Below are 26,755 nucleotides of genomic sequence, written 5' to 3' on the forward strand. Positions count from 1 at the left end.
ACACTAAGTGAGTCATCTTACAACTTGAATAATCATATTACGTGTAAGGTACGAAAATAGTAATAATACTTAGTGATGTCATATTAATAGACAACCAGCGATCACACGGGGTGCTGTTCTTAATTAATATTTGGCCATTCAAAAAATTGATTTGGCCATTCAGAGATAAATGAATCATATCATCCATACTACAAAGTGCTCCAAATGTTGTATCCAATGATATCCATCTATTTAATATCTTTAATGAACCTGTTCCTTAATTTTTTTTTTTTTTTTTTTATAATTAAATTATGTGAATTCATCTCACGGATTATAGATTTCCTAAACCTTGTAAAAAGGGAGAGGAAAAGAAGGAAGAAAAAGGAAAAAAGAAGAGAAAAGAAAAGAAATCCTTCCCATAAAGGCACTGGTATGGGGTAACCAAAGGAAAAGACCAAATCAATCAAGGAAACATATAAGATCCATATCATATAACTTCAAGTGTATGGGAATTGAAAGAGTATTACCCTATTGGAGGGGAGGAGATAGACTCAAAAAACTATCGCAGCGCGAGACCTTCTGGATACATAAACTCCAGACCCTTCACCCTAAGGGACTAAATCATGATATAGATCTTATATGTTTCCTTGATTGATTTGGTCTTTTCCTTTGGTTACCCCATACCAGTGCCTTTACGGGAAGGATTTCTTTTCTTTTCTCTTCTTTTTTCCTTTTTCTTCCTTCTTTTCCTCTCCCTTTTTACAAGGGTTAGGAAATCTATAATCCGTGAGATGAATTCACATAATTTAATTATATAAAAAAAATAAAAAAATTTAAGGAACAGGTTCATTAAAGATATTAAATAGATGGATATCATTGGATACAATATTTTGAGCACTTTGTAGTATGGATGATATGATTCATTTATCTCTAATATATGAAACACATGAATATATATAGTCAGAAATTAAATTCACATAATATTAATTCACACTCAATTTAACGATATGGTTTACAATAAGGTGTTATCACAGATAATTTTTCAAATAATTTTTTGAATGGCCAAATCAATTTTTTTGAATGGCCAAATATTAATTAAGAACAGCACCCCGTGTGATCGCTGGTTGTCTATTAATATGACATCACTAAGTATTATTACTATTTTCGTACCTTACACGTAAAATGATTATTCAAGTTGTAAGATGACTCACTTAGTGTATGGATTCAGTTTAACATTAAATGCCACACTAAAGAGTTAATAATATTGATTATATATATGGAATATGATCGTTATTTTTATATCAACATATTCTGGTGATAAGGGGTTAACTGAGATTTCCTTGCATCTAATTGTAATAGCAGGGTATTAGGTAATTATTAATTTGATTTATGAGTTTTATGTTTCACAAATCTGACTACTCTGATTGTAATCACTTTGTTATTGGGAGATCGCTTGTCATAAATATGCTTTACTCCCCATTAACATTAGGACTGCTATATCCTGGGCGACCTCCAGGTGGCAATATGTCTAACCGCTTTTCATTTCTGAGTTGGAACGCATAGGGCAATGGAACGCAGAAGTGCAAACGGATTGCTACTTCCGGTTTCCGGTTTCATCGTTTGGCGCCAAGAATGATCGTCGGAACACCTTCTCCACACCTGAACAAGTTTGATGGATGTCCTACAACTGAACATGATCATGAATCAAGGGTAACTCCCACCGGATCCACCAATGAACTAAGGGCTTAGCCCTATTTATAGAGACTCATGGGGGGGATAACACTGTATGCATTTCTGTATTGATTGATTTTATTTGTATTCTGGTCCCTGAGGAAGTTCCTTTGCATAGGAACGAAACGTGTAGGACCTCTTTTTTGCTTTGATTTTACTTAAAGCGGCTAATATTTATAGCCTTTTTCTTACAATAAATTTGCATATTCATTTTACCTACCTCTATTGAAGTCTCATTCCATATTTTGGTCCGCTTGGAGTTCCAGTGGAGAGTGGAGACGTCCAGCCGCCCAAATTTATCCGGTCAGGCACTTGTTCTGGCCAATAATTCACTGTGATCTTGTGAGTGCAATATTGTACCAGCGCATTAATTTTTAATTTGCTGTATTACACTATGTATCTTTTTCTGTTCCTGTTTTAGATTATGTACAGCCGTATCTCATTTCCTTCTGTGTCTATGTATATGTTGTAAAAGGTTGGGAACTGGGCCACGACCTTGAGAGGCTGTTTTAACTACACCAGATAAGTATTTAAGTATATTCATATACAATTGTTACTTATTTGGAGGTATTATATATACATCTATACTGTTTATATTTTTGTGTGTAAGATATAATGTGTACTTGATAAATAGTATGTTAGCCAATATATATACTATTTCAGCCCATTATTGCTATTGTCTGTCACGTCTACGGGATTGAAAAGCGAATATATGTCAGACCATATTGCATACCCCACTATGCTCCAGTTGCATAAACTGGTTACAAAGTGAAAGATACTCAAGATACTATTTAGCAGATCATCAACAGCTCCAAACCATAACTGTTAAAATCAATATACTGAAAAAGTATTTATTTATTTTTAAATTTGAAAATAGTTGTAAATTGTGCTGCAGTTTGAATCAGAACTCCATTAATAAATTCATATTCTTATATATCATAGACATTTGAAGAACTATTTGCTCACCTGAAGTTCCCCAGTAATTGGATGTGAATGCGTCTTTATGGCTTCTGTGGACTGTGTAAATAAAATTGCTGATTACTCTTAAATATAGTTTATAGTGCAGTTTTTGAAATAAAACACATGCATTTATTTTTGTAGTCTGTACAATGTATTTTTGTGTAGTTGTTGTTTGTGAAGGAAAGTCAATTTCCATGTGCACCATCAAATTACCCATCACAACGGCAATGGAACATTTTAAAACTATTAAGATATACAAGACTTATAGCTCAAATAACCTATGCTATTTCTCTATAGTATAAAAAGCATTTCATAAAATGTATGAGCTGTTACATTTTAATACTCATAAGATAATACTGAGCATTAACCCCTTCAGGACGGAGTCAATAGTACACGTTCTGATCAAAACAAAACGTAAACAAAAACTGGAATTTGCGCTATATGTCTGTTCAACCGTAATTCACCTCTTTCATATTATATGCACCCACACTTATTATATATCATTTTGTTCAGGAGAAACAGGGCTTTCATTTCTTATCAAATATTTATATATGAAAGATAATTTATTATGAGTAAAATAAAAAAAACTGTGAGAAATTGTAAATTTAAAAAAAAAACTTTGTAGTTCCGCCTCACATTTTAGCTGTAAATGTCATAATACTGTTAGGTTTTACTGCAAAAAAATGCACATATTTGTAATCAGCGATATCTCACGAGTACAACAGTACCTCTCATTAACAGGTTTTATGGTGTTTTGGAAAGATACAGGGTCAAATATAGAACGTTCCATTTTCAAATTGAAATTTGCCAGTTTAGTAATGTTACCTTTGAGACGTTGTGGTAGCACAGGAATGAGAATTACCCCCATAATGGCATACCATTTGAAAAAGTAGACAAGCCAAGGTATTGAAAGTGGGGTATGTTTAGTCTTTTTTAGTAGCCACTTAGTCACAAACACTGGCCAAAGTTAGCGTTCATATTTGCTTTTGAGTAAAAAAAAGCAAAAAAAACTAATATTTGGCCAGTGTTTGTGACTAAGTGGCTACTAAAAAAGACTAAACATACCCCACTTGTTAATTATGTTAAACAATTATTTAAATATACACGTTGAATTTTAATATATATGCATTTATAGGTACGGTATTTAAATTCTACGTGTATACTAATGTAATCTTTAATGTAATTATATGTATTTATCTATATATATATATATATATTTGTGGTTATTTGTATTTTATATATAGATAGATATATATAGAATGTCATTCTAAGTGTATTTTGTTACATATATATATATATATATATATATATATATATATATATATATATATATATATATTAATAACAAAATACAGTTAGAATGAAATTACATATGAATATATAATTTATATTCAATTTTGTTTCAATATTTTATTTATTTATATTATTATTTTATTTATTTATTATTGTAATTATACGTATATATATATATATATATATAATATGTGTATATATCTATTATATATATAATATATATATATACATATTATATATATGTAACGTCATTCTAATACTAATATTAATATTAAAATACACTTTGTATGACGTTACATATATATAATATGTATATATATTATTTATATAATATATATATATATATACATATATTATATATATAAAAATACTTTTTAATTGAATTTTTTTTTTTTTACACTACCTACCAGCAGGGGGACTGTCTGATATTTTAGACAGTCCCCCTGCTGGCATATCCACAGCCAGCTATAGGGGGGCATCATTTGCCAGGGGAGGGCTGCCTGGGCTGTCAGGCAGTCTTCCAGAAGAGGATCGCGGCGGAGGTGAGTAGATCTCACCTCCTGGGGGCTTAAGCCGTTACGGCGATCTATCCGCCCCAACGGCTTTAAAGCCGGGACAGCATAGAACGCCGTAACGGCGTTAAGGGGTTAATCATTTATTTCAAATTAAAGGTAAAAATAGCCAAACTGGAAAAATTTGAAACTTTGTCAACTATGCTTTCAGTTCTGCTGATTCACTTTGAATTTTCACTTTAGTGAATAACCCTGTTTTTTTCTAAAATGTAAACTAATAGGCATTGAAATTCATGTTTCAGTGTTTGCAGATGATGAAAACTCTGTAAAGTAATACAATGTGAGCAGGATATTGCTACAAAGAAATTTAAATCGACTGGGGGACTGGGCACTCAAACGGCAGATGATATTTAATGTAGATAAGTGCAAAGATATGCACTTTGGGGTAAAGAATGTGCAAGCAACTTACACCCTAAATGGTATTGAATTAGTGATAACACATGATGGATTTAGGAATTGTTATAGACAATAAACTAGGCATCCGTGTGCAATGCCAATAAGGTGCTAAGGCCAGTAAGTAATTGTCATATATAAATAGGGGCATTAATTCTTAAGGAGTAAAATATCATTTTGCTTCTTTATAATTAACTGGTAAGACCACATCTTGAATATGCTGTGTAATTGGGCCATCTGTTCTAAAGAAGGATGTTATGGCACTTGAAAAAGTTCAGAGGCAGGCTACAGGAAAGATTAAAAAAAATTAAATCTCTTTAGTTTAGAAAAATGGCGTCTCAGAGGGGATATGATAACATTATACAAATATATCCGGTACCAAAAAAACATTGATATGTGATCACACATTTAGGCTGGAAGAAAGGAGATTTAGTCTAAGGCAAAGGAAAGGGTTTTTAAAACTAAGAACAATAAATGGAATTCTCTGCCCGAAGAGGTGGTTTTATCAGAGTCTATACATATGTTTAAACAGCAATTGGAGAAATGCTCACAAAAACATAATATTCAGGGATATAATTTTTAATTAGTGGTGTAATAGTTTATTGATCCCTGGAGATAACTGACTTCTATTCTGGAGTCAATAAGGAATTTTATATCTAGTGTGTTGCAAAATTGGAAGCACTTCACACTGGTTTCTTTTGCCTTCTTTTAGATCAACAGCAAAAACAGATATGAGAAAGGCTGAACTTATTTCAGCTGTGTAACTATGTGACATAATAATGCACACGTAGACAATTGCTTTGTTTATTAACAACTTATTTATAAATAGAATGGATGAGTCATTTTTCTTCTTTAGAAATCTGATTATGGATGGATAAGAGGACTGTTTTTCATATACTTTGTTTGCGAAAGCCAAGACAAATTACAGCATTATGCTCTTGAAAGAGGAATTAGATGTTTTTTTCCATTTTATCTAAGATGAAATGTTGCCACTTTGAAAATATTTGTTCAGGGGACTGTTCACCTGCTTTTGCAAACATGTTTTGGGCTATGTGTATAGCATTATTATTATGGACATCCACAATAACATTTGTTATTTTGAAGCAAATCCAGAGTCAAGTATTGTGTCTTCTTTACACAGACGGTTATTAATTGTATGTGACTAAAAACAAACAAAACATTAATATAATTGCACCTTGCTGCTGTGTCGTTTCTTGCTCACTGAGGGTGACCCAGGTTGTCCAGGACTAGGGACTGCACTAGAGGCAGCTGATGTGGTCCCAGAATGAATGTAGGCCCCTTTCTCCACTGCAGAAGCTGGTGTTTGTTGCTGGGAAACCTTTTGTAGTTCAGCTGCTAGTTGCTTAGGATCCACCCCTGGAGACTTTGTTTTATCCACTATAAGAAGAAAAACATGGACCTTTCAGGTTGACATGAAAAACTGGTTATTTTACTAATCACATAAATGATTTGTTTGCATGCACGGGGGTCTGTGAATCACTTATACACTAGAGTTTCATGGTGAGTGATGTGTTAGAATGTTAATAGAAGTGACCTACCAGGCTTTGCTGGTTCATGGAGCTCTAGGTTTTGAGGGGTTACTGAGTTTGATAGCATGTTGATATCTCTGAAACAAAAAAGAAGACAATATGGCTGAGATACAAAAATTCCCCTAAACATATAACATTTTGCTTCAAGCAACTTTTAGAGGGAAAAGGTTTTAAAATTATGTCAGGAAGTATTACTTTACTGAGAGGGTAGTGGATGCATGAAATAGCCTTCCAGCTGAAGTGGTAGAGGTTAAAGGACCACTCTAGGCACCCAGACCACTTCAGCTTAATGAAGTGGTCTGGGTGCCAGGTCCAGCTAGGGTTAACTAATTGTTTTATAAACATAGCAGTTTCAGAGAAACTGCTATGTTTATCAATTAGTTAAGCCTTCCCCCTAATTCTCTAGTGGCTGTCTCACTGACAGCCGCTAGAGGCGCTTGCGTGATTCTCACTGTGAAAATCACAGTGAGAGCACGCAAGCGTCCATAGGAAAGCATTATGAATGCTTTCCTATGTGACCGGCTGAATGCGCGCGCAGCTCTTGCCGCGCGTGCGCATTCAGCCGACGGGGAGGAACGGAGGCGGAGAGGAGGAGGAGAGCTCCCCGCCCAGCGCTGGAAAAAGGTAAGTTTTTACCCCTTTCCCCTTTCCAGAGCCGGGCGGGAGGGGGTCCCTGAGGGTGGGGGCACCCTCAGGGCACTCTAGTGCCAGGAAAACGAGTATGCTTTCCTGGCACTAGAGTGGTCCTTTAACACAGTGAGGGAGTTTAAGCATGCGTGGGATAGGCATAAGGCTATCCTAGACATAAGATAAGGCCAGGGACTAATTAAAAGTATTTTGAAATATGGGGCAGACTAGATGGGCCGAATTGTTCTTATCTGCCGTCACATTCTATGTTTCTATGTTTCTATGTTCTTAAATACAGTAAATATAAACAAAGCCTCAGAGCCAGATGATATTCACCAAAAAGACCTCAAGGAGCTAAGTGAAGAAATAGCCACATTATTGCTGTTAAACCCCTGAGACCCTGGGCTGGATTTGTATAAATGATTGGCAAAAAATCTGACCAATTTAACATAGTAAAAAATGAGAAAATATTACAGAATTTACACTTATTAGCTGTATGCAATAAATAAAAATGTTTAAGGTTTAATAAAAACAGTTATGAATTTAAAACTAACTTCTCAAGACAATAAATGAAGAGAAATTTCACATTTAACTATACAAATATTTTGTCTAAATTTTGCAAATTCAAAAGTTAATTTACATGAAAAAAAATTCACTGAATAAAAACTCCTAAACTTTTAACAGATGAACTATAGACCAGCATTTATCTATGCAAACACTTACTAAATGTGTATCTGATGTAGCAAACAATGTATTTTGAGTTTCAATCCTTTTTTTTTTTTTTTTTTTTATACTGAGAATGTTGACCAAACTAGGAGAGATAGCTGTAGAGCCTGGCAAGGACCTAGGTAATGAGGCAAACCTTTTATAAATGGTTTGACGCAATACTGCAGAGGTGGGCTAAGGTAGCCCAGGCATCATAACCGCTACAGTGGGCTGTAGTGGTTATGTGGTTGGAATAACTGTTTAATTCCCCACAGTCTATAAGACTTCTCTCCCTTTTTAAAACCTATTGTTTTTTACATTATTTTTAAGATTGGTTTTGATAATTATTCAAATTATAAAAGCACCAAGTGCTGCAGGGGAAAAGTTACTTTGGATTCCTGAGGGGGCTTATTGCTACTTTGTATTGCAATTCCATTTGAGTATAGATTAAGGGCCTTAATGCTTCCTACACATAGTGAGAGAAATATAATTACTCAACCATGACCTTCATTTTCTCTGCTCGTAGAGTGTGGACTTATTTACCTATGGTCTATTTTCGTTATTTTTTTTAATTTTTTTATAATAATCTTCATTACAGAAGATTGTGCTCTAAAAACTGAATGTTGAGTCTTCAAACTTTTTCAGATGGGGAATAAATGGGATGATCATATAAAATAAAAGTATCAATGGCTGACATGCAGAATATCTATTTCTGGTAGTAAAGTTATATTTGCTGTCTAATTCCCTGCCAAGTCAGAGTGTTCATACCATTTTTTTTAATATTTAATATTCTTTTTTAATATTTTTTCAGAATATTGTTGACTCTTAGCTGTCATTATACCCAAATGAATATTTTTTTTTCTTCACTACTTCACTACCAAATATTATATCTACACACTCAGAATAAATGCAGTCATAATATTTGACGCAGCTTGACGAATACATGAAGGGATCTTTGCAGACACTGTGGAAATCTGCAGAAGACTATCAGAAAAAAAAAAAAAAAAACATTTTTATGAAGAATAAGACTAGATAAATTGCTGAATTTCCCTTCAATACTGAAACCGTTCCAGTTAATGTTATTTAGTGAATCCTTTGTACCAAACTGCTTTAAGTCTCTCTCTTTAGGTAACAATAATGGAACTGAAGAACTGAAGAGTTTCTTAGACAAAACAAAAAAAGAAATATAAAATATAAATAGGATGTATACTGCTTTTACAAAAAGTAAAACTGCAACACACTTCACTAGTGTGCCTTAAATCAGTGTTCCCCAACCCCCGGGCCGCGGACCGGTACCGGTCCGTGGATCAAACGGTACCGGGCCGCCCAGGGGTGTGGGGTGTGCGAGCCTGCCGGCTAATGCAGGGCTGGCATTGCCCAAGTGCCAGCCCTGCAATGTGCCTGCGGACCGGAGGGGAGATCAGAGATCTCCCTCCCCAGTCTGCAGGCACTGTGCTGACAGCCGGCAGGGGAGTGAGAGAGGACCCGGAAGCTCTTACCTGCAGCTCCTCCGGGTCCTCCTCTCGCGAGATTTGGAGCGTTGCCGCGGTAACCACGGCAACGCTCCAAATCTCGCGAGAGTGAACTCTAGCCCTGTAACTGGGCTAGAGTTCACCTCACCACCACCGGACCACCAGGGAATCCCCACCGGACCACCAGGGACTAAGAAATGTCCCCCTCCTCCCAGTAAAGGTAAGAAGGGAGGGGGGACATGAATATCTTAATTTTAATTAAATAAATTTTAAAAAAGCCTCCTTACCCCCCATACACACACTGCCCCATAAACACACTACACACACTGCCCCCACACACACACTACACACATTGCCCCATAAACACACTACACACACTGCCCCACAAACACTGCCCCATACACACTACAAACACTGCCCCATACACACACTACACACATTGCCCCACAAACACTGCCCCCATGCACACACTGCCCCACAAACACTGCCCCCATGCACACACTACACACACTGCCCCACAAACACTGCCCCTATGCACACACTACACCCACTGCCCCACAAACACTACACACATTGCCCCACAAACAATGCCCCATACACACTACACACATTGCCCCACAAACACTGCCCCATAAACACACCACACATTGCCCCACAAACACTGCCCCCATGCACACACTGCCCCACAAACACTGCCCCCATGCACACACTACACACACTGCCCCACAAACACTGCCCCTATGCACACACTACACACACTGCCCCACAAACACTACACACATTGCCCCACAAACACTGCCCCATACACACTACACACATTGCCCCACAAACACTGCCCCCATGCACACACTGCCCCACAAACACTGCCCCCATGCACACACTGCCCCACAAACACTGCCCCCATGCACACACTGCCCCACAAACACTGCCCCATACACACACTACACACACTGCCCCACAAACACTGTCCCCATACACACACTGCCCCACACACACACTACACACATTGCCCCATACACACACTACAAACACTGCCCCATACACAGACTGCACACACTGCCCCACAAACACTGCCCCATAAACACACTACACACATTGCCCCATACACACACTGCCCCATACACACACTGCCCCATACACACACTACCCCATACACACACTACACACACTGCCCCATACACACACTACACACACTGCCCCACAAACACTGCCCCCATACACACACTGCCCCACAAACATTGCCCCCATACACACACTGCACACACTGCCCCACAAACATTTCCCCCATACACACACTACACACACTGCCCCACAAACACTGCCCCCCACACACACACTGCAACTCTCACACACACTGCCACCCTCACATACACACTGCACCGCTCACACACACATACACACAATTTTGAGTCTATGTCTTTATGTGACTGTGTTTGTGATTTTCTGACTATGTATGTGTCTGCGTGTTTTTTTTAATATATGTGACTGTTTGGTTTTTTTTTGTCTTATTAAATCAAAACAAGCGGGCCACGGAAAAATTATCAAACGTTTACCGGTCCGCGGCGATAAAAAGGTTGGGGAGCACTGCCTTAAATAATCTTATTTTTTTCATTTTCTGATGGATTAGTATTTTACCCCTCTTAATCCTCTTTTTAGAGTAGGACAGATGTATCGTTTACTTTAACAGAACATTAATGACTTTACTGATAGTTAAACATTTGTGGTAAAGGTAAGTCCTATCAATTTCATTGTAAAATTAAATATAAAGTACAAGGGTAATCTGAAGAAAAAATAGCAAAAACTCACAGTCTTACACATATTTCAGCTTCCCCTGTTGACTGGCTAATAATGCTATGAACTTCTTCATAGGTTTTTTCAGTTAATTGATGACCATTCCATTCTAAAACTTGCATTCCTGGGGAAAAAAATAAATGTTAAGTATAACCGATCATTTTAAAAATAGGAATCGATAATAATTTAAAGTCAGTAAAGTAAGGGAAAATGTGTGATCATGCTGGCATTAGTGACCATATGCAGTTAATTGTTCTCTCATATTGGCTTTCATGATTAGTACATTATTGTACATTATCACCATGTACATGTATATTTTTAAATCAACATGTTTTTTTTATTATTAGTGAGAAATCTTCAGGGGTTTCCAAAAACATTTAAAAAAAGAATAGAAGGACAAAGTGACCCCCTAATCTTCTCTTATAATTTATCCGTATATTATAATGTGACCTGGTCTCATGATTAGTTCCCATTTTGTAAATGTTCACATTGTTAGTAGAGATGTCTGGTAAAGGATTATTTAAATTAGTTATTGTACATGCAAGCTAGTATATGTACTTCAAAGCAATAAATAAAAAAATATATAAATAAATGTCACTATATCAGATATTTTAAATACATTGATTTAAAAAAATAATGATTAATAAATTAATATTATATTTATTAATTATAACTTTAGTATCTTAATTTTATGAAGATTGCATAAGAGGACTAAAAAAATATCTGCATTGCAATACTTATGAGTAAACATAGCAAGAATGTAAAGCTATTAGAAAAATGTGGACCACAAACTTCAACCTATCATTACAATTAATTTAGCAATTCACATAGTAAATTATGCCTCAGTAATATCATGCCATTATATTTTTTGGGGGGGGCGGTTTATGACCCAAAATATATAATTGTTTTTCTTAATTGGCACAAATCATTCACATTGACACACTCCTATAAAATAGCACTAAATGATGTAATATGCCTTGAGATAATATGCAAGTTGCATCAAATGCCCACAAAAATATAGCAATCTTTGTTACTCATATTTATCTTCCCACATGCAGTCTGTTTTTTCTTATTTTTTTTTTTTGTAAATTAACAAAAATTGAATTGACTAAATGGTTATTGCAGTTTTATTTTTAAAGAATAGCATTGCAAAACAATTATGTCATATAATAAGTGAAGGTCAAACATTAAATAACATATGGTTGAAATTATATTCCATATTTAAATATTATTAGTAGAGAATTTAAAAACTTCAAAGTGTCAAACCACGCTTTGGAATTTGTGTGGGAATGTAATTTCTTAAAGTAGCAGGTATCAAATGACAATTGCAAACAAAACTAATGTATTTTTAACATTAGTTAACTGTTAAAAATATATATTGCAAGTATATGTAATAAAATGAATAAAAATAATAAATTACAAAATATATATACATTATATTTAATAAAATTAATTAGAATAATGATGAATTGTTAAAAATATATTTTTCAATTATATTAAACGTTTTGTATTCGGTGTTTAAACCTACTATTTGTATAATCAATTCAATATACTGGTACTTTATAATTAAAATTATAATTATACTTTTAAAGATAGTTTATGATTAAACCTAATGCTGCTTTAAGAAATTATGCACATTCTCATTTATTACACAGCAAATTAAATAGTCTGAAGACAGCACACAAGGAATATCCACTGCAATCAATTATTTTCACTTACAAAAACTAAAATGGATCTTCGTGCATGTTGTGCGGTAATCCTGTGCTGTTGCATAACAAAATCCAAAAATAACATATTGATAATCTAGAAGTATCCGGTACTTCAAACAATAAGACAGTTAAATGATGCATGTAGTTGTTTTTGATCCAAACTCTAAAGTGTTTTCTCCATGATAAATTATAAATAAATACAACAGAATCAAAGTTTTGACATATGATAAATCTAAGATATTTGGTGGTTCAGTACATACGTTTTGCGTTCTGGTTAATATTTTGCTAAAAAATATACGATATCGATGAAATATAAATTTTGGAGTCCACGAGCAGCTGCAACTCCTTACACGAATCCACATGATAGAAATTGTCTGATGCTGCAAGTCACTCTGAGGCAGGGTGGCTACCTGATGAATATCTCTGCTTATCCTCCACCTTTTGGCCAAAGGATGAAAAGTATTAAACCCCTAAGCCACCAAGTCCCCTATAAATCAATAAGTCACCAGGCTTAAGACATACCTACTGTGAATATCTACAGTGTGATAAAATACTTAAAACACCAGATAATTGTGGAGACAAAAATGCATGAAAAATCAGCTTGTCAGCTGTAATGTATTTTACAATAGTACACAGCAGTGGTGGAACTACCACCAGTGCAGTGGCACTGGGGCCCGCACATCTTGGAAGACCATCGGATGGCCCATGCAATTAGGGCCGCCAGGTGTGCATTATTGCTAAACAGGTAGACAGGGGCCTGGTCAGGCGCCGCTGCCCTTTAAGAGCCTCACCAGGCCCCTGCATTATCAGCGATGTTGGTAGGAATCCCGGGCAGGTAGCCCCCGGTAGATGTTACTGGGGGCACAGTCGGTTAATGCAGCCCTCTGGCAGTGTGACCAGGTGCTTTTAGTATTTGCAGAGCGTGCTGGGAGGAAGTGATTGTGTGGGTTGGAGACATGGAGGAGGAACAGAGAGGGTAGGAGTGAGCACTGCAGGCAGCCTAAGACTCCCATCATTAGCAGCCAGCCCCAGGAACTCACCACCCTGCACCAAAAGGTATGGAAGCAGGTGGTTAATAATATGTAAATTGTGATTTGTGCATGTAGCTGTGTGTGTTTATGTGTATGTGTGCCAGTGTGTATGTGTAGATATGCATATCTGTGTGTGTCAATGTGTATATGTGTGTGTGTGTGTGTGTGTCTCAGTGTCAGTGTGTATGGATGTGTGAGCCAATGTGTGCATGCTAGTGTGTGTAAGTGTGTACCTATGTGTGCCAGTGTGAATGTGTAGGTATGTGTGTCTGTGTGTGTGTATCTATGTGCCAGTGTGTGTATGTAGGTATATATATGTGTGTGTGTGTGTGTGTACATGAATCTGTGTGTATGTGTGTGTTGGGAGGAAGTGGTATATGTTTGTGTTTGTATGTGCCTGTGTAGGTATATGTTTGTACCTGTGTGTGTGTGTATCTGTGTGTGCTATAGTGTAGGTATATGTTTGTATATATTCATGCATCCCAACATTCAAACATCAAAACTAAACTACATACAAACACATTCCTATTATCAAATGCCAACACTACATACAAACACACTCCTGTATTTAAACACCGGCATTATATACAAACACCAAAACTACATACAAATACACTCCTGCATCCAAACACCAGCACTACAGACAAACAGACCCCTGACATTCAAACGCATCACACATGTACACCATTGCTTTTAAGTAGCAACAGTACATATTAACACGCAAGTGCATTCAAATACACAATACACAAACAGACCCCTTCATTTCACACACATACTCCATGTGCGGGTACACAGTGACATGAATGGTATTTCAAGTGAATCTCTGGAAGTTTCAGAAAGGTGAGAGCTTTTTTAAAGTTCTAAAGTAGTTTAGTAAAACCTTATGTAGGGATAGTATGTAAATGTGTTAAAGATAGAATCATAGTAATTTCCAGATGTGCTGACAATTATATGATCATTACACAATTTGTGATTCTAAATTCTATTGTTATTGTTAATAAATAAATTATCTTGTATCAAATACAGCCTACATTTTGGGCAGAGGAATGTTGGTAGTTTTCTTGATCATATCCTGCTTGTTTTGGGTGTTGAGTTCTCTGAACTCTACAACCAGTGTCCCACTTACCCCAAAATGTCTACAGGCTAGCAACAGGAAATCGTGTTCCCGATGGGCCAGTCCATTCCTAGTGATATCAGATGCACTTAGAAAACTATCTTATACATGAAACACATTTTATTGTTTTTCAGAAAAAAAAAATATATATATATATATATATATACATATACAGGGCCGTCTTTAACGCAGGGCAAAAGGGGCAGTTGCCCCGGGCCCACTTGTTCCTGGGGGGGCCCAAGGCAGCTGCCTCTTGAGCCCCGCTGGCCACAACAATTTGTTAAATAAATAGATAATAGATATACACTTTACCCACAATCCAAGACAAGCGGAGATTAAAGGTGGCGGTGTAGGTTTTCTTCTCTCACCCCACTGCTCCTTTAAAATCCTGCCCACCCCCCCTTCCCTCTCTTTCCCATCATTCGAAATTCATTCAATTCGCCTTTTCAAACCCTTCTCTGCTAACATTGCCGTCATCTATCGTCCCCCTGGTTCCCCTCTCCTCTTCCTTGACCACTTTGCTGCCTGGTTACCCTACTTCCTCTCTTCCAACATTCGATCCCTAATTCTTGGAGACTTCAATATTCCCATTAACCCACCTTTAACCCCAGCAGCCTCTAAACTACTTTCAATTACTTCCTCCCTTGGACTATTGCAGTGGGCTAATTCTCCCACTCATGTAGCTGGCAATACCCTCGACCTTATTTTCTCCTATTCATGTACATTATCTATTATCTGCAATACTCCATTTCCTCTCTCTGATCACCACCTCTTATCGTTTGCTCTCAATTACCCCCTCACCCAACAACCTCAGCCTAACCCCCCTCAGCTCAGGAGGAACCTTAACTCTATTGACCTCCAGCAGCTGTCGGCTGACATTGATTCACAACTGCTATCCATCCCTTCCCTCTCCTGTCCCTCACTGGCCATCTCCACATATAACACTACCCTCACATCTGCCTTGAACACTGCAGCCCCACTCCAAACATGCACCACGAGGAGAACACGACCCCAACCTTGGCATAATAAGTCAACACGCTATCTGCAGAGTTGCTCCCGCTGTGCTGAACGCTCCTGGAGGAAGTCCCGCACCCAGGCAGACTATCTTCATTATAGATTCATGTTGCTTTCGTACAGCGCAGCCCTTGCCCTCGCCAAACAGTCCTACTTTTCCTCTCTCATTAGTTCATGCTCCCGCAATCCCAGACGTCTCTTTGACACTTTTAATTCCCTTCTCCGCCCTGCTGTGGCCACCCCCCAAACTAACCTTACAGCTGATAGCTTTGCATATTACTTTACTGACAAGATTGAACAGCTAAGGAAACAATTCTCCCCTCCTTGCCGTTCTCTTTCTCAACCACACATAAATCATGCTTTCCCAACCCTTCAGACTTTCTCCCCAGCTACTGAACAAGAGGTGGCTGCACTTCTCCATTCCTCTCGCCCCACCACTTGCCCACTTGATCCTGTCCCATCTCACCTCATAAGATCTCTCTCCCCTTGTCTTGTGCCTATCCTAACACACATCTTTAACTGCTCTCTCTCTTCTGGCACTGTTCCTGCTGACCTTAAACATGCCACTGTAATACCTATCCTGAAAAAACATCTCTTGACCCGTCCTCCCCCTCGAACTATCGTCCCATATCCCTGCTCCCTTACTCATCAAAGCTTTTGGAAAGACTTGTCTTTACCCGTGTGTCTCACTTCCTTAATTCCAACTCTCTCCTTGACCCTCTTCAGTCTGGCTTCCGCCCTCTCCACTCTACTGAGACCGCTCTTATCAAAGTGACTAATGACCTAATCTCCGCTAAATCCAAAGGTCACTACTCCATATTAATTCTCCTTGACCTCTCTGCTGCCTTTGACACAGTTGATCATTCTCTCCTCCTTCAAACTCTTCAATCACTCGGTCTCTGTGACTCTGTCCTCTCTTGGTTTTCCTCCTATCTCTCCCAACGCTCATTTAGTGTCTCCTTTTCCAAGGATACCTCCTCCCCTCGCCCTGTCTCGGTTGGAGTTCCCCAAGGCTCTGTCCTTGGTCCCCTTCTATTTTCTCTTTATACTGCCTCTCTTGGAAAACTTATTGCCTCTTTTGGATTCAACTACCACCTGTACGCTGATGACACTCAGATATACCTCTCCTCACCGGACCTCTCCCCGGCCGTCCTGCAACGTGTCACTGCTTGCCTCTCTTCCATCTCTGACTGGATGTCGTCACGCTTTCTCAAACTTAACCTCTCTAAAACTGAACTCCTTGTCTTTCCTCCTCCTAATACTGATCCTCCTCTCTCACTCTCCCTTCAAGTCAGTGATATCCACATAAGTCCATCCCTACAAGCGCGCTGTCTTGGCGTCATATTTGACTCTGGTCTCACCTTTGAGTCTCACATCCAGTTTGTTGCCAAGTCCTGTAGGTTCCAACTCAAAAACATAGCCCGCATCCGCCCCTTTCTTACGCAAGATGCTACCAAGGAGCTTGTCCATGCTCTAGTAATTTCCCGCATGGATTACTGTAACCCTCTCCTGATTGGTCTCCCCAAAAGCCGTACTGCCCCGCTACAGTCTGTAATGAATGCTGCAGCTAGACTGATTTTCCTATCCAGTCGGTCCTCTCACACCTCGCCCCTCTGCCAGTCCTTACATTGGCTCCCTGTATCCTATAGGAGTCAATTCAAAGTGCTAACCCATACATTTAAAGCACTGAACAATTCCAACCCCTCTTATATCTCTTCACTGATCCAGAGGTATGCCCCTCCTCGTACCCTCCGCTCTGCCCGCGACCACCTCCTGACCGCTGCTCGCACCCGTACGGCCAACTCACGCTTGCAGGACTTCTCACGGGCGGCTCCTCTCCTATGGAATAACTTGCCTACTGCCATCAGACTCTCCCCTAGTCTTCAATCATTTAAGAAGGGCCTTAAATCCCATCTCTTCAGGAAAGCGTATGGCCTCCCAGAGTAATCTCTCCCTTACATACCTGTCTCTTGCTCTCCTATGGGATAGTGCTTTGCTCTCTCCTCCAGCTCTGCTTCACTCCTACTTGATATTTCCTATCCTAATGTTTCTAATACCCCACCTCCTATAGACTGTAAGCTCATTTGAGCAGGGTCCTCTTCAACCTATTATTCCTGTAAGTTTTCTTGTAATTGTCTTATTTATTGTTGCATCCCCCCCTCTCAAAATATTGTAAAGCGCTACGGAATCTGTTGGCGCTATATAAATGGCAATAATAATAATAATAATAATAATAATATATTCTGCTATTATCTATTTATTTTGGCATGCCCCAGCGATCCTCATCCAATCCTTCACTATGCGAGCAGCATCGCAGCATAGTCCAGGACTGACGTGCTCCTCCTCCCTACCTCCATGGCTCTGCGCCTGCAGTGTACTGCGCATCACGTGATGTCACGGCAACGCTAGGGTGAGCCCGGGGACACAGGCAGCGCAGCGGCCATCATCAGTCTCCTGACTCTCCCCCCAGAACAAACAGCAAAGCGGCACCTGAATCCTGAGCCTGCTGGTCTTCAAAACTGTAAGTATTTAATTAATAAGGAATAAGGGGAACTATTAATGGTTTAAAATGGGGTGGAGGGTTGGAGACGGGGACAGGGAGGGTGGGTGGGAATGTTGGAGAGGGCGAGGGGTGGGCGGGTTAGTATATTGGAGGGGGTTAGTATACAATCTGTGCATTTATTAAAAAAATAAAATATATATATATATATATATATATAAGTAATCTGCAAAAGAAAAAAATATTTGTGTCATAAGCTGTGCTAAAAATCAGGCTAGGAATGTGCTTAGTTTTTTCTTTTTTTTTTCATGTGTAGAATAATGATACAGCATTTTATTTCATACTTTTGTGCTGTTTTTTTTTTTTTTTTCATTAAGCACCATCATTTTAAGGATTTTCTTCCAAGTGACATTTGTATTTTTTACGTAAGAAGTGAGCCATGTAGATTTATAAATACTGATCCCTGCTAATAAATTCTACTGTTTACTTTATCTACACAGGAATATTCAAGGGACACTATTGTCACCAGAACCACTACAGCGTAACATAGTAGTTCTGGTGTCTATAGCTTGTCTCTGCAGGCTTTTTAACATAAACACACAGAGAAGACGCAGTGGTTACATTACTGCATAGGATTACCTCTAGAGGCCACTCATCAGATGGTCAATAAAGGGGCTTCCTAGTCCAGTGTTACACAATGTGCAACACTGGCATTCACGTTTAACACTCCTCATAGAAATGCATTGATTCAATGCATTTCTATGAGGAGATGCTGATTAATGTGGCAAAGCTTAGAGTTTTGCCACACATGTGCAATAGCCTCCCAATACTTTCCTATGGGATGTACTCACAACCAGGGGCGTATTAGCCGCGAGGCAAACAAGGCATTTGCCTTGGGCGGCATTTTCCAGGGGGCGGCAAAAAAAGCCGCCCCCAAATGCCCAAGGCAAATGTCTTGTTAGCCTTGCGGCTAACAGACATGCTGCTGGGCGGTCGGGCGGCGCAGGCGGCGCGGGCGGAGGGAGGCGCTGGCGAAGGAGCACTTCCTCTGAGCTGTCTGCTCAGCTCCCTCGCGCGCCGCGGAGTGAGGCTGGGAGCCGGAATATGACGTCATATTCTGGCCCCCAGCCTCACTCTGAGGCGCGCGAGGGAGCTGAGCAGACAGCTCAGGGGAAGTGCTCCCTCGCCTGCCGCCTGCTCGCCCAGCAGCCACTGGACCACCAGGGAGGAAGAGACACCCCCCTCCCCAGCATTCCCAAAGGTAAGGAGGCTGGGGGGTAGGTATTTAAATAAATATAAAAAAATGTGTTAATGTGGGTGGGTGGGTGAGTGTGTGTGTCTGTCTGTCTGTTAGTGTGTGTCTGTTAGTGTGTGTCTGTTAGTGTGTGTCTGTTAGTGTGTGTGTCTGTTAGTGTGTGTGTCTGTTAGTGTGTGTGTCTGTGTCTGTTAGTGGGTGTCTGTTAGTGTGTGTCTGTTAGTGTGTGTGTCTGTTAGTGTGTGTCTGTTAGTGTGTGTGTCTGTTAGTGTGTGTCTGTTAGTGTGTGTCTGTTAGTGTGTGTGTCTGTTAGTGTGTGTGTCTGTTAGTGTGTGTCTGTTAGTGTGTTTCTGTTAGTTTGTTTCTGTTAGTGTGTTTCTGTTAGTGTGTTTGCCTGTGAGTGTGTGTGTCTGTTAGTGTGTTTCTGTTAGTGTGTTTCTGTTAGTGTGTTTGCCTGTGAGTGTGTGTGTATGTTAGTGAGTGTGTGTGTGTCTGACTGTGTGTGTCTGTTAGTGTGTGTGTTTGCCTGTGAGTGTGTGTGTGTGTGTGTGTATGTTAGTGAGTGTGTGTGTCTGCTAGTTGGTGTCTGCTAGTGAGTGAGTGTGTGTCTGTTAGTGAGTGTGTGTGTCTGCTAGTTTGTGTCTGCTAGTGAGTGAGTGTGTGTCTGTTAGTGAGTGTGTTTGTCTGTTACTGAGTGTGAGTGTGTCTGTTAGTGTGTGTGTGTTTCTGTTAGTGAGTGTGTGTTTCTGTTAGCTAGTGTATGCGTATCTGTCAGTGAATGTATGTGTGTGTATTTAGAATGCGGGGCGGGGGGAAAGGTTGTATTGATGAGGTGATCTGTAATACACTCACAAACTGCACGTTGTGAACCAATTCTTTATGTTTACATTAAAGTTTATTGGTCTACAAGGTGTGTGGTTTTTTTTTTTGTGTGTGGCTGTTGAGGTGAAGAGCGTGATTGCATGCTAGGGAGTGAGAGGGCGGGATCCAGGGGGTCCAAGTAAATTCTTGCCCATGGTCCAATCAGTATTAAAGACGGCCCTGTATATATATACAAGATATTCTGCTCAGGCAATATGATAAAATCGGATTAGTGATTTTGTGAATTATTTAATGAATATCAAGAAATATTACTGATTTAATGAACCTCAAGAAATATTTTCTGTAAACACAATATGCACCCCTTAATCTACAATACAGATAATTACTAATTAGCTTGAAGAATCGGTAACAACTCTAATAATCTAAAGCAAACTAATGTGTAATATTTACATTTAATTATTTTATTAATGCATGAATGGCTATTGAATTTCTTTTTTGTTTTTGAAGGGTGCAATGAATGCAAGCCAATAAACCGATGAAATGTCAGAAGGTAATGAGTCACACTAATTAAATCTTCATATATATTTCCCAAAAGCAATTTATGCAGTCTATAAAACACACTAGAATGCTCCTACTGAGTGAGAATTGAATTGTTTTATAAATATAACTTATGGGACCAGAAGTACTTGAAATTAAATATTGCAAATACGATGAATCATATTATAGTATGCATTTATGTAGTTGTGTAGATATCTGTCTGTCTGTCTATCTATCTATCTATCTATCTATTATCAAGTTTTAACAACTGGCTCTTAGCTTCATAAAGCAGCTTTGCTTCCCCATCCACGCAGAAGAACCAAATGAATACCCATACATAAACAACAACCAAGCAAAAACACCCTCAAAAACAATAACCTCGGACAAGATGGCAACAGCTAACAGTTAGCGAATTTCTATTATTATTAGTTTAATTCACTTTTTCAAAGATATATAGACAGGGCTGTCCGAACTGTCAGAAACTGAGAGCAAATAACACTTTAAAAAGCGGGGGATATCCCGGTCCCCACAGGACACACAGACCTGATGGGAAAGCATGCAGATTGGTAACAGAGCACAACAGGGCAACAGACACACTAAGACTGGCCAAAATGGCCAACCAGCATACACATGGAAAGCGGAGCACCCATACTAAGGCACACGTGTCCCCTATGGAAATCTTCGACCGGCTCTGCACAATCCTCAAGGAGGCACTATGCAGCAGGGGAGCAACCCATCGACAAGCTCACTTAATGGTGGCCTCGTGGATACGTCCAGCAGCGAAGCGCAGCCTCTACAACCAGGTACCACGAGCCTCCAAGATGGCAGACATCGCCGGGCTCTGAAATGGGGCAAAGCACCAAACCCTTCAGGTACAAGCCCCTACCAACACACAAATAGAGCCAGGAATGCGAACCAAGCAACGCACACACATCTCCCTTCCAACCAGAACCCTGGCAACCAGCGCAACATGAAGCCCATCTCCGCACTCGAAGCCATAATGCACGTAGCCACGTGGACCCACAACATGGGGGGCACCGCCAGATCGAACCTACAGCTGCACTGCCAGGACTAGCTGTCTCAACGCACGGGACTTACCAACACTGGGGATAGGCTGAACTGCCCGCCACGCTGCCCCAAAGGTATTTCTGACCTGGACTGTGACGAACTCTCACTACAGTGGAATACCCGGTCTCAGACATCTCACACAGGTCAAATGCGGACTATGCCTCCATTCCATCACGGTCTCTAAATGACAACGGTGGGTATACCGCAAAGCATTATTCTCATTTGCAGCCTATACACACTATGGGACTAAACATGATGCTAATTACTGTTGTCTTTATCTCTATAATTTTTATTTATGTTTGGTTAACCACTGGCAGCCTGCCCTTAATTGTGATAGCCATCTTGTGGGCATTATTTACCTAATAGTACCAGCACATGTTATTATTTTGACCTCCATCTATTTAACATATATTTAAGGTGGCACAGCGGTACAACATTATCTTTAGCTCCAGGAGGAATCTTTAATTTCGGTTTGTGATGTTGTTATTATTTACATTTTATTTTTAAAGTCAAGTATACGCTATGCCCAAAGAATATAATCATATAATACGATTGCACTACCATGTAAAGTATATATCCTAGGCTAAACCTATCTGCCTCCTACAGCTAACATGATTTGATGCCTCAACCATATTTATTATATTAGCTGTAAAACAGGGCTCCAACTCTGCAATGCCATGCGCTAATTAATCACTATATATGTAGCCATGTAGCCTGCTATCCCATGACAACTGTTCAACGTAAGCATACTGTAATAATACAGCTAGAGTGGGCCATGCAGGCTCCCTGCCCGGCCCGGGCGGCATGTCGCTGAGATCACACCAGCCTATTTAACTGACATCCTCCCTACTGCTGTGGGTGTATTCGGGCTAAGATGGGCATGACAGTGCAACCATAATATTACACCTTGTTAGTCTCCCACGCACCCACACCGACCACGGTGCCCAGCGGCTACCCTGCTGAAAAATTAACCTTAGCATGTTACTTTCTCTTTATCTTGATTTTATCATAATCGACTACGTTAATGTCAATCTATATAGTATGTCTCAAGCAACCCTACAATTTTCCTGTTAAGCAACATTTTATGCATTAATATGTTTACCGTACATTTAAAAATGTGCAGTTCTATCATATGCCACAGTCTTATGCCTCTTGAAAAATCTGTATGTAATGTCGTGGCACGGCAAACTTGTCTGTCTAATTTCTGCACAACAAAAATAAAGAATAAAAAAAACAAAAAAAAAACAATAACCTCAGCTTTTTCGATTATAATTTTGATAGTTGGATTTTTTTTTTTTTTAAAGATTGGTGCTTTACTTAGCTGCTTGCCTGTGTTTTCTTACATAAACGGGTAAGTACCAGGATTGTAACACATAATTCTATGCTGGCAAAGCATATACAACCAAGGTTCTATTCAAGGTACAAGGGGCCAATGGCTTAGATACTCTTACATACTCTGCAACTACTTGCAAGTGGGAAACTAATTTGAAAGCCACTTGCTGCAATTGTCAATTCATCAGTTATATAAACAAGTTTATGTTTTTTTCATTATTTATGTAGCATCAACATTTTCCACAGTGCTTTACAACTATGCGGAGAGGTGTGTTAATAATAAGTAACTGACATACATCAATAATGTTAATAAATGAAACAAGGTGGGCACACTCAACTTAACTGCAAAATAACCCCAAAATGAAGCTAAATAAGTAAATGCTGGGTGCTCACTTACATGAGGCTCTATCCCCCAAAGAACCCAAAATACATATCAATATGAATAGAGTAAGGAGCACAACCATACGTATTTATGTACAAGAAAAATCTTTATTAAATGGGTATATACTATAAGAATGTCTCTTTAAATTTTAAACCCAAGATGCAAGGTCATAATGCTATACCACATCTACCAGAAAAAATTCTGGACATATATGAGCGCACAATGTGTAATATATAGGTGAAAAAAACTATAAGCAAACAACTATAATGCTAGTATAGTCAAAACCTCCAAAAAAGATACAACATATAAAAATAATACAAAAACCATACCAAATTAAGTGAGAAGCAGGGACAGAGTCAATCAAAAAGCCCCCAACGTTTTGGCAAGAAGCCTTTATCAAGGGAGCCATCAATAATGTTAAAAGACACAAGAGGTGAAGAAGGTCCTTTTCAAACAAAGTTTTTAATCTGTCAAACTTAACCTCGGCTGAATTGTGAAATATAAATATTGCTGCATGCATATATACCTTATCTTAATCCAACTATTATAGAACAAGGACGTAATAACTGCCTTTATTTATACTACACACTGTGATTGAACATCACAATGATCATATGACCAAGAACTGCTTATAATAGTTGCATTTACCAGCCTTTCTTATGAGTTTCCAATATATGCAATGTGCTATGGCTTTTGATATAAGACCTTTGATGCTCTAATGCAGGGTTTCCCAATTGGTGTTCCGCGGAGAACAAAAATAGGGTTCTGCCGTAATTTCGCCAAACAAAATGGCCACCGAGATTTGATCATTTAACAGGGGCCCGGTCGGGTGCTGCAGTTCTTTATGAGCACGACCGGGCCCCTGTAGCATCCGCCAGCTCACAGAGTTGCTGCCGCAGTAGGGAGGGAGGAGGTAGAGGCTGGAGACGGCAGCCCAGAGAGGGAGCAGCATGCATGGCAGAGGAGAGGCTGAAGTGAGCATGTAGCAGCTACCTCCCATCAGCCTCAGCCAACATCACCAGGACCACAAGGTACGTTAACAGGAGAGTGGCTCTGATGTATGTCAGATTGTGTGTGTGTATGTGCCAGTGTGTGTATGTGTCACTGTGTGTTTATCTGTGTGTGTGTATGTGTCAGTGTGTATCAGTGAGTTTTCATGTACCAATGTGTATATGTGTGTGTCAGTGTGTATATGACAGTGTGTGCATCTGTGTGTCAATGTGTGTGCCTGATTGTGTGTATGTGCCCATTTGTGTATCTGTGTGTGCAAGTGTGTGTATGTGTCACTGTGTGCATCTGAGTGTGTGTATGTGCCAGTATCTGTATGTCAAGGTGTGTGTGTGTGTGTGAGTGTGTGTATGTTTGTATGTGCCATTGTGTGTATCTATCGGTCAAGGTTTGTGTATGTGTTACTGTGTGTTTCTGAGTGTGTGCATGTGACAATGTATGTATCTGTTTGTCACGTTGTGTGTATGTGTCAAGGTGCGTGTGTATGTGCCAGTGTGTGTATGTCAGTATGTCTATATCAGTGTGTTTGTATGTGCCAGTGTTTTTATCAGTGAGTTTATATGTGCCAATGTGCACATCTGAGTGTATGTGTCAGTGTATGTATCTGTGTGTTAATGTTTGTCTTTGTGTCACTGTGTGTATCTGAGTGTGTGTGTGTGTGTGTGTGTGTATGTGCCAGTGTGTGTCTGTGTGTCAAGGTCTGTGCATGTGTCAATGTGTGTATCTTTGTGTCTGTGTGTATATGTCAGTGTGTATATGAATGTGTGTGTATGTATCAATGTTTTTAAATGTGTGTATGTGTGTTAATTTGATTGTGTGTGTAGGTATGTATATACATGGCAGTATATGTGCATACATCCCAGCAATCAAACACCAACCCAACATGCAAACACACTCCTGCAAACACAAACATTACAAACAAAAAACCCTGGATTCAAATTTCAAATTTATATACAAACACTCAAACACACCCTTTACTCAAACACTTATACTACACAAAATGTGCATTTGCATCTAAAAGACAACATTACATCCAAGCACACCCCTGCACGCAAATGCAAACATTACATTCCAACACACTCCTGCATGCAAATGCAAACATTACATACAAGCACACCCCTGTATCAAAACGCTAACATTATACACAAACACCAACTGTACACACAAAAGCACACCTGCTCCTATGTACTACTATCTGTTAACTATCTGCGCTACCGCACCAAAAAAATGTTTGGGTTCCACATTGTTAGCGCATTATGTCAAAGGATTCCACTGGAAAAAATAATTGTAAACCCCTGCTCTAATGTGATGTTTTGGGGCACTTGAATAAAAATAGTAAGAAATGTCATAAGGGGCACAAAGGGCTTGTTTCCAGGCATAAATGTATGTGTAGATCACCTCTCCACACCTTGCTTCATGCTTATTAACATGCTGCAATCTTGTAGGAAAATGTTTGCATGTACTACATTTTTTATGGTGTTACTCTAAATTGATGTCATAGAAAGTATTTATTACTATGGCTGCAGCAAGTAAGAGCTAATTATTAAGTAATTCTTGTTGTTCTTGGAACATCTTTTAATAAATAAACAAGAAAATCAATCAATCATCGGTAAAAAAAAATACATAAGAAATATATGTTTCAGTGTGAAATGCGTAAAAAAATTCTGTAATATACAGATGTGTATATTGAGCATTTTCCATATTTCGAAATAGAAAATAAATTATTAATAGTGATGATAGCAACATATAGTAAATTAATAAATGAATTTAGAGGAAAGGGGCAGGGCAGTTAATTTGTATTATTAATATTACATTATATTAATATAATATTACATTATATTAATATAATATTATCATTGTACTCAATCAATACATTTGAAATCTTTTTCACTGGACTTTCCATGCCCCCA

At 38.9% G+C, this 26,755-nt stretch overlaps 1 protein-coding gene across 5 annotated transcripts in view; it reads right to left on the reverse strand.

The window, feature by feature from the left end:
* The window catches only part of PCLO (piccolo presynaptic cytomatrix protein), a 378,876-nt gene that overhangs the window by 46,942 nt on the left and 305,179 nt on the right, over window positions 1–26,755 (reverse strand). For 4 of the 5 annotated variants that reach the window (XM_063448187.1, XM_063448188.1, XM_063448185.1 and 1 more), the window contains 4 exons: window positions 11,089–11,197; window positions 6,488–6,555; window positions 6,124–6,326; window positions 2,677–2,727 (listed from right to left, as the gene is read on the reverse strand). In XM_063448187.1, coding sequence (XP_063304257.1) covers window positions 2,677–2,727; window positions 6,124–6,326; window positions 6,488–6,555; window positions 11,089–11,197 — 431 coding nt within the window. Of the gene's footprint in view, window positions 1–2,676; window positions 2,728–6,123; window positions 6,327–6,487; window positions 6,556–11,088; window positions 11,198–12,792; window positions 12,838–26,755 lie in introns of those variants that run through there. The other variant, XM_063448189.1, reaches the window with a different exon arrangement.

Source organism: Pelobates fuscus, chromosome 3 (genome assembly GCF_036172605.1).
Source record: "Pelobates fuscus isolate aPelFus1 chromosome 3, aPelFus1.pri, whole genome shotgun sequence".
Lineage (NCBI taxonomy): Eukaryota > Metazoa > Chordata > Amphibia > Anura > Pelobatidae > Pelobates > Pelobates fuscus.